The sequence below is a fragment of the Cajanus cajan genome, chromosome 2 (assembly GCF_000230855.2).
Source record: "Cajanus cajan strain Asha chromosome 2, NIPB_CcT2T_4, whole genome shotgun sequence".
NCBI lineage: Eukaryota > Viridiplantae > Streptophyta > Magnoliopsida > Fabales > Fabaceae > Cajanus > Cajanus cajan.
Genome location: NC_138518.1, coordinates 51247329 through 51260575, shown reverse-complemented (window position 1 = coordinate 51260575; position 13247 = coordinate 51247329). Strand labels below are relative to the sequence as shown.

General features: G+C 28.5%; 1 protein-coding gene and 1 long non-coding RNA gene across 2 annotated transcripts; one reads left to right on the top strand and one right to left on the bottom strand.

Moving 5' to 3' along the window:
- The first annotated feature begins 450 nt into the window (after window positions 1-450).
- LOC109814448 (putative disease resistance protein At5g66900) lies at window positions 451-7016 on the top strand. The gene is made up of 5 exons (XM_020378880.3): window positions 451-1050; window positions 2581-2990; window positions 4519-4880; window positions 5163-5434; window positions 5684-7016. Exons 1-5 carry the CDS (start codon window positions 837-839, stop codon window positions 6508-6510), a joined length of 2085 nt encoding a protein of 694 aa, XP_020234469.2. The 5' UTR covers window positions 451-836; the 3' UTR covers window positions 6511-7016.
- Window positions 7017-9155: 2139 nt separating this feature from the next.
- LOC109814467 (uncharacterized) lies at window positions 9156-12160 on the bottom strand. Its single transcript, XR_002241075.2, has 2 exons — window positions 11583-12160; window positions 9156-9789 (listed from the first exon to the last, which is right to left on the bottom strand). It is a non-coding gene; the product is annotated as an uncharacterized LOC109814467 (long non-coding RNA).
- Between the last annotated feature and the right edge of the window lie 1087 nt (window positions 12161-13247).

The window sequence follows — 13247 nt, the reverse complement described above, 5'->3', positions numbered from 1 at the left end:
TCTCCATTTTTATGAGTAAAAGTTTTTGTTAATTTATTCTCTTTCTCAACGATGTCTTTTTCTACAGTAATTGTCTCACATTTTGTTTTCTATATGTTTCTTATACTTCTTTTGATACTGTTACTTAAATTTAATCTATACAACACTTGATGCATGCTAAGAGGTACTTAAATTTAGTCTATTATTATTATTATTATTATTATTATTATTATTATTATCATTTAAATTTAAATATTGTATAGCAGCATATATTATAATAAATTAACCGACGTAAATCACTTATCTTGATCGACTAACACATTTTACTAACATGATTTCTTTTTGAATTAATTTTAAAATTTTCATCTATTTTTTCTTATATAATAAAATAAAATAATTGTTGTTGGCAATGAATATTATATATAAAAAAAAAACCTTGATCTTCCGAAATAACTAACATGCACCATTACAATATTATATTAAAATTCCAAAAAAAAAAAATTGAATACTAAATTCACAAATTCCTTAAAAAATTAAAATTTTCTTATGTTAATTCTTTAAAGATTTCATTACCAAGTTAACATCTTAAAGATTTAATTTGTTCCTAACTCAGTCAGTTAGAGATTGAAATATCAATATATACGCTGTTGTGGAAAATTAAAATGTTAGCAACAGGAATTATTCAGAAGTAATGTAATGGCCAAAAATTTTAGAGCACTAACTCCATGTTTATAAAGATCGATTATAAAATTGAAACCAACGGTGTTTAATGCAGAGCAACGTCGATTTTCTCTGCCATATTCATAACTTGTTCCTTGTTTAAAGATAAAGGACGTGAAAGGTTGGTTTGGTTATTCATGGAAGAGACAGCACAACTAGTTTCCGTTGGAATGAAGAGTCCTTTTGGTGTTCCTGAAAAGCCAGAATTCATTGTTGGGTTGGATGTAACATTGAGCAAGTTGAAGATGGAGCTTCTCAAAGAAGGTGTGTCCATCATTCTGTTAACTGGTTTTGGAGGATCGGGGAAAACCACTTTGGCCACCAAGCTCTGTTGGGATGAACAAGTCAAGGGTAAGTCCTCTTTGGTTCTCCATACTATCATAATTATAAATTAGGAAACTAGCTAGTTCTTCATGTAGATGATTTCTTATAGTTACAAAATTAAAGGTAAAGAAAGTTTATTCGAAAATTTGCAAAAACTTCAGATGGTATATATTTTCTGAAATTAAGTCTCATACCAAGTAAAAGAATAATATATAAATAATATACTTTTTTAATATCTAATTATTTTTTAAAATCAAAGTCATATATCAAATATAAAAAGTAACATATAAAGAATATACATATATAATTATAGTATTAACTTAAGATGAATGAATTAAATTTGATATGTGATATAGATTTAATGATATAACCAACTTAACATTCTCTTGTCAAAAACAAAATTAGTTATCTTTAACATTAAAGGACCTACACATAAAAATTATAAAATATAAAAAATCATAAAATATGAGCGACAATACAATCTATATTGATACTAATTATCATTTTAATTATAAAGTTTACAAAAATATAACAATATTATTAAAATGTAAAATACTACTTTATAATATTTTTAAAAATATTGTCAATATATAAAAATATTATTAAAAGTCTTTATTAACATAAATTGTTTCTTATATATTTAATAAAATATCACAAAAATATGTTAACAACATTTATTTATAATTTAATAACATTTTTCTACTGCTGCTAAAAATATATTTAGTTGTTGTGAAATAGCTCTCCATTTCAATGGTATAATTATAAAATGTTCATCTCACATACAAGATATTTCACATATAAACGGTTTGTTGGATATAAATTTTTTAAAAAAATTGAATATTTTTTAATTGAAAATAAAAATTATTTTTAACAAAGGAGTCTTGAAAATCTTTTTTAAATCCGTATCTACATATACTCTAAGTATATTTGAGTAATTTGACTCGTTTTCAACAAGTTTCTTGATATCATTATTTTTGGTGCTCTAAATCTTTAAGTAACAATTGCTAAGCAATCGATTTTTTTATTATTATTATTATTATTATTATTTTTTTTGTGGGTGAGAAGTCGATAACTTCAATGATGTTAACTTGCTTGTTAAGAAAAGTACTTATATGTGCCTTTAGATCAAAAGACTATATCACGGGCATTTTTCTACTTTTGCAAATGCTACTCTAATAGATTAATGAAACATTAATTTTCTCCTGACCTGTATTAGTTATATTCTTTGTTGTTTAGTGCTCATTTTTTAGATACTTGCATATGTTTTCATTTTTTTTATAATAAAAATGCTTTAATTTGATTTTTTAAAGTTAAAATTAATTTATGCACAAATTATTTGTAGAAACTCTTTTATTCAATTTCTATAAAAACTTATTTTAACGTATGTATAAGTGACTTTATATATATAAAAAAATCTTTTTCTTTTTCTACTTTTTCCTAAAAATGTTTACAAAACAATCTATTCAGACTTAAATACATTGTATATCTGCCTTCTGCAAAAGGTATATATAACACATCAAAATTCTCTAGGCTCACACATCTTATTGGTTTCACCAGGTAAGTTTAAGGAAAATATATGTTTTGTGAGCTTCTCAAAATGGCCAAAGTTGAAGAATATCGTAGAAAGATTATTTGAACAATTAGAATATCAAGTGCCTGAGTTTGAAAGCGATGAAGCTGCAATTAATGAATTGGAACATGTGCTAATGAAATTTGAGGGAAGCCCAATGTTGGTGGTTTTGGACGATGTTTGGGCTGGCTCAGAAGCCGTGGTGGAGAAATTTAAATTCCATTGTTTATCAGATTATAAAATTTTGGTTACTTCAAGGTTTGCATTTCCTACATTTGGCACCTCGTCGTGTGTCTTAAAACCACTGCTTCACGAAGATGCAATCACCCTTTTCCGGCACTACGCTCTCTTGGACGGCAACAGATTAAATACACCTGACGAAGATGTAGTCCAAAAGGTGCTTCTTCTTCTTACTTTCTGACGTATAAAGTAATTCATGTTATTTTATGCAGAATGCACTCATTGATTCATATAGCTAGGTTTAACTATATGAAGATATGCATTTTGATAGAACACATAGAATAATAAAGAATAAAGCTATTATTATTAATTAAAAGAGAGATGTGTTATAATAAGATGGTGAAGAAAACACTTTTCACATTATCTATATATTAACACTATTTTGGTAAAAATATTTTTTTTAATCTCGATAATTTTAGAGATTGTACTTTTTATTCACTATAGTTTAAAATAAATATTTTATATTTATATTTTTCTAATTTTTTTTAGCTTTTACTATTAATTTTTTTAATTTTGTTTTCGTATGAATGATATAAGTAAATTCATGTGATATGATGATGTATTTGATTTTATGGACAATGGTGCATCACTTATTGGTTTGGAAGGAAAAAAATGAAAAATTTAAATAATTTTGTAGATAATTAATTCTTATTATGATTGAATGCATTCTAAATGAGCAGTTAAAATGCTAATAATAAATACATGATTTATTATTATTCATAAAATCAAATACGTTGCATTAATTTAATAAGTTATGTACATCATTCATATGACATTATGTTAAATAAATTAAAATAAATTGTAAATATAAGAATTGAAAAGATTTATTTTAAAATATAAAAACTAAAATGTAAAGTTAGTGAAATTATAAAAACTAAAAAAAATATTTTAACCTATTTATTAAATTTTTTGGAGTGACTAATATTAATTATTAATAATTTTGTTTTTTTTACTATGCATTCATTTTTGGGCCGGCCGTGCATTCATTTGACCTGCATCACAATTGCACGTACGAGACCATTATGAATTTTGTATAGGAAAAAAAAAATAAAGGATAAAATATAATCCTTAAAATATTTTGAAATTGTTATATTTTGAAATGTTAACTTTCGGTCTCTATGACAATTTAATATACTTTTACTTTCTACGTTTTAATAGAAATACATAAATTTTAGTCTGATTATTTTTATAAATGTAACTAGGAATTGAAATTATATAATTTTTTTTAAAGGAATTAATACCAATGTTTTGAAATAATTTGAGAAACCATGCATATTATATCAATTTGAGTACTTAAACTTTTTGAAGTATCGTGAAATTTACTTCTTTTATTTTTATAATAATATTTTTTAATTATTTAAAAATATATTACATTAATATCTCTTAAACATTATATTAATCTCCTTAATTATTTGAAATATATAACACTATAACTTAATTATGAAGGATATTATTGTAAACGATGAAATAGTAAGGTGTCAATGTAGTTTCACATAACCTAAGAAAATGATAGTGTCTTTTACTCTATATTAGTTTTCCCTCTAGATAAATTATCATTGAACTAACAAAAACAAAATGCATGAAAAACTGTGTTTTGACCCCACCAAGTGATAACCAAATCTGGTATAACACTTGCACCTTGTGCCACCAAAGTCATAAGTTATATTTACTTGCACTGAATGCAGGTTGTGAGAAATTGCAAGGGATTACCGCTTGCCATTAAAGTGATTGGTAGGTCACTCCGCCATCAACCTTATGAATTGTGGCAAAAGATGGTGGAGGAATTGTCACAAGGTCATTCTTTACTTGATTCCAACACTGAATTGCTAACTTACCTTCAAAAGATGTTAGATGTCTTGGAAGATAATACAGTCATCAAAGAGTGCTTCATGGACTTAGGGTTATTTCCTGAAGACCAAAGAATTCCCGTCACTGCTCTCATTGATATATGGGCTGAGTTGTATGGAGTAGACAATGATGGCATAGAAGCAATGGCCATCATCAACAAATTAGACTCCATGAATCTGGTTAATGTCATAATAGCAAGGTAGTGTTGATATTTTCTTCTCACCCACTTGAGCATAATATATATAACATCAACTATATATTATAAAAAAAAAAATTATAGATGTGAGGAGCAATTGGCTATGGCCATTTATCTTTAACTTAATTTAAACTTGCATTACGGAATTTGGCAATTGATTATATAAGATTGCTCTGATGACAAAATTAAAGTTGAGATTTGTAAGTAATCTATCTCTTACGACCAAGTACTTTTAATATTGTGCAAGAGTTTTTATCCCTAAAGAAATTTCTGCTAATTTACTAGGAAAAATACAAGTGACACGGATAATTACTACTACAATAACCACTTCATCGTCCTTCATGATCTTCTAAGAGAACTAGCAATTCACCAAAGCACCCAGGAACCAATTGAAGAGAGAAAAAGACTGATTATTGATACAAATGAAAATAAAAGTGAATGGTGGCATGACGAGAAGCAACAAGGCATTATGACCCGCATGTTGTCCATTATTTTCAGATATTGTGTTAAACAGAAACCCCTTCAGGTCCCTGCTCGTACATTGTCCATGTCAATTGGTTAGTTATTCGTAATCCTTTCTCTAAAATTAAGAGCACTTTTTAATACAAGTTTACAAGTTTTTTTTTTTTTTTTTCTACTGAAAATAAAACCTTTTTTTAGTAAAAAACTTTAAAAAACACTTCTTGCATTCAAACATGTTTATAAATATTTACGTGTACGTGCAAAATAAAAGTACTAATAAGAAAGATTCTATGATAAGTCATATGTTCCTCTTCAACAATTGACATCATGAGTTGCTGGTGCAGATGAAACTTGCAATTCATATTGGTCGTCACACATGCAACCAGCTCAAGCCAAGGTTCTGATTTTAAATCTTCGAACTAATCAGTACACCTTTCCAGAGTTCATTGAGAATATGAGCAAACTCAAAGTTCTGATTGTCACAAATTACAATTTCCATCCTTCTGAGCTGACCAATTTTGAGCTACTTGGCTCTTTATCCAACCTGAAAAGAATTAGACTAGAGAGGATTTCTGTTCATTCATTTGTCACATTGAAGAATCTTAAAAAACTATCCCTCTACATGTGCACCATGAGTCATGAAAATGGTATCATCCTATTTTCAGATGCATTTCCAAATCTAGTAGATTTAAGCATTGACTATTGCAAAGACATGGTGGGGTTGCCTAATGGGGTGTGTGACATTACCCCACTGAAGAAACTCAGTGTTACTAATTGCCACAAGCTCTTGAAACTGCCCCAAGAAATTGGAAATAAGTTGGTGAATTTGGAACTCCTAAGGCTCAATTCTTGTACCGGTTTGGAAGGGATGCCAGATTCTATCGGAGGGCTTTCAAATCTAAGGCATCTTGACATCTCAAATTGTATTAGCCTTTCCAATTTACCTGAGGACTTCGGAAAACTGTTTAATCTAAGAAATCTCTACATGACAAGTTGTGCTAGGTGTGAATTGCCATCCTCAGTGATCAATCTTGTGAATTTGAAGGTAGTGATATGCGATGAAGAAACAGCTGCTTCATGGGAAGGGTTTGAAGCTATGCTTCCTAATCTACTGATAGAGGTGCCTCAAGTGGATGTTAACTTAAACTGGCTCCATTCAGTTAGCTCCTAACCTAAGCCTCTTTATAAAGTAATTCTATATGTTGGATCAGTGGTCGTGTCACGTGTGTAATCTTTTACTTTCTTCGAAATAATCATATGTATTCTAAATGTGAATAATGACCCTCCTCTAGTAGTATTTACACGTTTCTTGTAAATACTAAGTTGTTTGAAAGATGTAGGAGAGATTTCTTGCATGTTGAGTGTGATGTCATGGGTGGGCATACTGTGTTTGACGATACCACAAAATTATTGTTTTTTTTTTTTTTTTTATGTTTTGGAAATTTAGTTGCGAATAATATGATTGTTATCTTTTCGAATATTGGGCCTGGTTGATTAATCTGTTTCAGAAATTAACACTTTAGGAAAGTAAAATAGAAAGAAAAAAAATAAAATAAGATTTTCGGTAAGTTGAAATTAACTTAAACATCAATTATTATATAGAAACACTCTTTTATTAATATTTCAAAAAATTTATTTCTAACTCATTTAAATTAGTTTTAATTTATGAAAAAAAAAACATTTTTACTTATGTTGTGACTCCTATAGTTTAGTTTTGTTTCCGTGATAAGATTGCTGACTAATTTGGTTTGACTAATTAAATATATATTATTTTGTTTTACTTGAAAACCTGGGATGAAACTCGCATGGAAAGGACACGCCTAAAGGCTCCTTAATCGGAAGACGGAGACAATCACTTCCATAAGCTTGCCTAAATCAAATAATTTTGTCTAGTTAATACTTAAATTTTCTTAACAAAATTACTGGGAGACTTTTGTAATTTTTCTTTTAAAAAAAAATTCTTCACACAATTCACTCCTAATACGGTGATTGCTTCGTTACCTTTTATTAATATATTGAGGACACCGTACATTTTCATATTAAAATAATAAAATTTAGCATCGTACATTAAAATGATATCATAGATAAGTTGGAATTTAATTTAAATAGCGTTTTAAATTTCGTAATAGTAAAAATCTTATTCATCAAGATTTATTTCAACTTTTTTTTTTTTTAAATCCAATACTACTTCCGTTCTTATTTATAAAATCCAACTAAAAAAATTGCTAATTTATATATATAAAATTAACTTACTTTATATTATCTCATATATTAATTAATTTTAAATTAAAAAAAACTTCTAATTAAAGCATGTTATTATGTTAATTTGATAAAATTTATTAATTATAAATATTTTAAAGAGTATACACTTTAATTAGTTAAAAAAAATATAAGTATTAAATAGAAAAGATAAATAATATAAAATATGTATATTAATCGGTTAAAAGATATATAAATATTAATTAAGAAAGAATAGTAACATAAGAGTGATTTAAAAGAAAATGTATTATAATAGGATGAATTTATTGTTATCAACTAAATTAATTTTTTTTTATTTTAATGAATTAGATAATTAAATCATATATATATAAACGGAAATAATATTAAATAAGAAACTAATGCAAATGTAAATATAAAATGAAAAACAAAAGTAATCTAATTAGAGATCATTTAGTAATAAAAATTAATAAAATCCTAAACAAGTCATTAATAATTTCGTGTTCTTAAGTATTTATTATTTAGGCTTAAATATGTTTTTAGTTACTCAAATTTAGGATAAATCTGTTTTTGGTCCCTCAAATTTAAAATTGTTATTTTTAGTTCATGTAATTTTAAAAAATCTTATTTTAATTCTTATATTCAAATTTTATTAAGAAATTTACTAAACATTATTGCATAAAATCTATCTATTGGTGTCCCTATTAGTGAAAATATCACATTAAATCCGGTTGATATTGCATAACTGTCTTAATTAATCACTTTCAAATATGTTATTGGTGATCTAAAGGACTAAAACAAGATTTTTGAAAATTACAGGGACCAAAAACAACAATTTTAAATTTGAGGGACCAAAAACAAATTTATCTTAAATTTGAGGGACTAAAAATATATTTAAACCTATTATTTATTAACTCTTTTTTTTTTTTAATTTTAAAAAAAGGTACGGATACTCTTTGAAAGACACAACTTCCGTTGAATTTACCTTTTAAGAATTTGACATATCTTTTTTACGATTTGGCATCGTATTTATCAATGGTTTAAATATAATTATAGTAAAATAATAGGAATTAATTTTTTTTTTGTTAGATAAAATGGTAGATCGAAGAAAATAATAGAAATTGATCTGTTGTGGCACTTTTAATATAAATATGTCATTTTCATGTGGATCTTCTGAAGAAGAAAAAATCCACAGAAACTTTTTGTAAATGTTTTACTTCTGCCACTTCATTAATTATAAAATAAATATTTATGAACAAAAAATTGCAAGAAATTTTGTAAGAATTTGTTTCACTTCCTGCAATTTTCCTTATGAATTTAATTTCGTAGAAAATATTTAATATTATTTTAATAAATTTCAAGTAAATGTTGTATGTAAGTTTCTTGCGAAAATTTTTACTAATTTACTTGCAAATTCTTCTACAAATTGAAAAGCACAGGAAATATTTCATGCGAATATAAGTTTCTTGCAAATATAAAATTAATTACACAATAATTTGCATGAAAATTATGCATAAAAATATAAAATACAACAAATTTATTTACTCACATAAATATTTCTTCAACATCTATAAAAATATTTGCAAGTAATGCAAAATGTTTAAGATCACAATTCAACCTACTTTTGTGTTATTTTATTTACTTCAATTGGTATCCGAACTTAACTCTCTAAGTTAAGCAACTTAACAACGTAAGAAAAAATCTTGAAAGAAGTAACATAAATATTTACATGTATAAAATATTTAGCTCTACATACGCATACCAGAATGAGAATAAAAAAAGAAGGAAGGTATACCGGAGGGTAACCGACCAAACCGAACACACGACTTTGCCGATCAGAATGACCACGCCGAGCACGACCGCTCGGGTCGTCTCGGCTAGGGTGTGATCGGCCAAGTCGGCCAGATGGCTAGTTGGGTCCGAACACATAGCGAGACGAAGCTAAACCAGGCAATTAAGGAGAGATTAATTTACGTAATGTGCCGTTTTAGTCTCCTAATTTTCCGGGGCCTAGTTCCTAATCACAGCCCAACAAGAACCACTATAAATAAGCACCCAATGAGGTACGTAACTAACTTCGAACTACTGCATTTATTGCGTTGATCATTTACTTGAGCGTCGGAGTGTCTTTTGCAAGCACCTCCCCCTACTCAGATTACTTAGAGCCGAACAAAGAGACCGAAGACTGAAAACCAAGATAACTGCGATCCAGATAAAAGTAAAGTGTGTACCCCTACACGGAAACACAGAAGGTTTGCATATTTTTAGAACAAGGAATATGGACACTGTAGAAAACAAAAAGAACCCAGCAATTGGCAAAAGGCAGATTAACAAGCCTAACATCTTCAACAGTAGAAACCACATTAGTCAAAATGGGAAGCTAACAAAAAAACACCATTGGCTCATCAAACTCTCATAATGTAGAGTTCCCAGATTTAACATCAAAATGTACTCTTTGATTGGCAAATTAGAAGTACCTATATTTCACCCAATGATAGTGGTGAGAAGGAGAATCATAGAAGTTTGGATCAAGGACCATGTATGCATCAAAACAACTACTAGCTATTTACACGTGTTGTATATTCTGGAGCTTATGTCTCTAGTTTGTCCTCAACCAAAAGGAATGATGAACTCATACAAGTTGAATCTCCTATGATGATACTAAAGGTTAATATATAAGAGGAACACACACATCAAAAGATGTCTTCCTTCAAATTAAAACAACCAGAATTCATGAAAATTGTCCACCATGACTGATCCTCAAAATGGAAGATTAGAACGGTGAATTCAGAATGGTGACTAAGTTATGTCAGGTCATGTACAATTGGCATATTTCAAAAAGTTCTTTACAAAAAATGAGTTGTTGAGCCTTGCTCTTCATGCTTGTTGTCTTTGTCCCACACCTCTTTAAAAGAACTTGAAGTAACATCTCTCAAAGTGTGAAGCCTATGATAGAGATAGAAACTAGTGCTTTACCCACTCGGATGAGGATACCCAATCTTCATTTCATCTCTCTCTCAAGAGAAAGAGTGTACCCACTTCTATATCTAAAACACTAAGCGTTCATGTAATCATATAGAAGTGAGAGATTTTCTTTCCTTAGTGAAAAGCCTATATCAGTTTTTGTGTGAGAGAAAATGTAATATGTGCAAACAATCGCAGATAAATTATTCTGTTTTGTCCTAACTCATATCTAAGAGATATTGAGGTTAAGAAAAGGTTCATAAAATGCACTGCAGGTGCATATGTGTTGAAAGCTCTACAAGAGTTGTGAGCTCTGTAATGGTGAACAATTGTGAATGGCTAATATGTAACCAACTGGATTGACTGGAGTTTGGTCATTAGTGAACAAATTTCACTAGTGTAGTAAGGACCGAAAGTAACCTTGGATTGGAGTGAACCAATATAAAAGTTCCATGTTTTCTTGCTTTTTGCGGCTACCCCTTCTACTATTTTGAATATGAAAATGATTGATTTATTTTTAAAAATATTTTTGAAATAAATAAACAATAATTCTATTAGCTAGAAAACATCTAATAAAATACATGGAACATTCAACAGGTCTCTAATTAAAAGAATTGAATAAATGGTTTTCAATTATTTATTTAATGTCCATTTTGGGATCACAATCATCTTCCTTCTAAGTTCAGAATGATCTCCATTTTGAGTTTGATCTTATACTCAGAACCAATTATAAAACTACAAATTTGTTATGAGAGAAAAGAAAGTTAAAAAAAAAATTAGAACACAATTCAACCTCATTCTTGTATTATTTTATTCACTTCAATTCTAACCACAATGAACCCCAATCAACCCCAATATAACAACAAAAAAACAAAGTCAATTAGTTCAAACATTTTATCAAAAACCTATCATGCATGCTTGAAAAACTCAAGAACATTCCTTAACCCCATTCATCCCTAGATTAATATTACAACTTCAAACAACCACAATCAGTTGCATAACACCATTAATCACATAATATTAACTTACAACACAAAAAAGAAAAGGATCAATGCAACCTACTTGGAGCTCGATTAGAAAAATGATAGGAGGAGGAAGAGGAAAAAGAGAAGACGTCAGCGGCGAATAACAAGTGTCGGGGGGACAAAGAATGATGTTGGGAACAAAGATTGGGGTGAAGGAGACGAAAGTCTGAATGTATTCAGGACTCCCTATTATGTTTTAATGGACTTTTTAAGTCTGTTGTTGCTTTAATTAATATAAAAGTACTTTTTATATCGATTATTTGACTAACTAATATAGAAGTTACTTTTATGTTGGTTAAACATAATAAACATTGACTATTAGAATTAGTCTAATGGTTGGGTGGGAAGAGATTGGTATAGTTAGAAGCATGAGGACTTAGGTTCAATTTTTATTGTGATTATTTTTGTAATTTTTTTTATTTTTACAAAAAAAAATACAATAAACATAGAAAGTGTAACATTCTTTACAAAAATATCAATCATCTTTCTTTTATTCTAGTAGCATGCTCAGACCTTCACATCTAGAGGAGACTAATGTGTTGATTGGTCAGTCTAATGTAATTTTATCATTGATGAATTATCCAGAGAGATAAATTTTGCAGGAAGAAAGAGTTCATATTAACATCAGGAAATATAAGTAATTAGTCGACCATTTGATAAAAATTTAACTAAATAAATTTTCTTGATCGATATGTGTTTAATATTTTATTTATGAATAATTATTAAGGAGTAATAGTTTCTCATGGTAGGTAACATTTTATTGTTATATTGAATTATTATATTCAATTAAGATATGTTAATTGACAATTAAATTACTTTGAGTTGTAACTATTAATAAAATGTCTAGTGTATGTTTTGTGATTCACAATCATGATTAGTGTTGAGATTTTCGTTGAACTAATTTTGTTATTATTGTAAATCATTTTAATTCTATCAACGAACTCAAACACGGCAAGTATACCGGCCGTTTAAGTAGTAAATTATATCGTATCCACGGGGACTAGTAGATAAAATAAGCATTTATTGACTACTCGTGACTAAAGAGTAATTCCAATTTCATAGTTTGTCATGCAAATTTGAATTAAAGGTTATGACTATTGGAATGTTAAACTATAAAAGTATTTGTTTTGTGTGTGGAAAAAGGTAGAAATGATATTATGGTTTTGTAAGATTGTGGGGTCAGATATCACCGAACTACACACTGATGAATCTTTAATCTCTTGTTACATTCACTGCTTAATCAATCCATAAGTTTACTCAAACCTAATCCCTTAGAGCAAGAGCCTAGGTGCAAGAAATGAATATCAATTCCTTGAGTATCCAATGCCTACACCCGCATTACGGGTTAGGGTTTAAGACTACTAATGGGCCAAGCTCCATTCCTATATACATTTCCCACTAGGCATTTGTTTCAGAGCTAGTTTCAATGGTTATTTTCCAATACCCAATGGAACCTATATCAAGCAAAGGAAGATCAATCCAAAGCAAGCATTAAGAATAGAAACATACACAACAATGAATGAAACAACACATATATATATCATTAAAAACGTAAAGATTACATAAGAGTTTCGTTGGTTACATCTAACCCCACAAAATAATGGGTAGAACCGCTCAAAACAATGAGGGTGAAACAAAAATAGAGATGGAAGAGAGAATGAAGAACCGAAGGAAAGACCCACACACGAACGGTTCCAAGCTC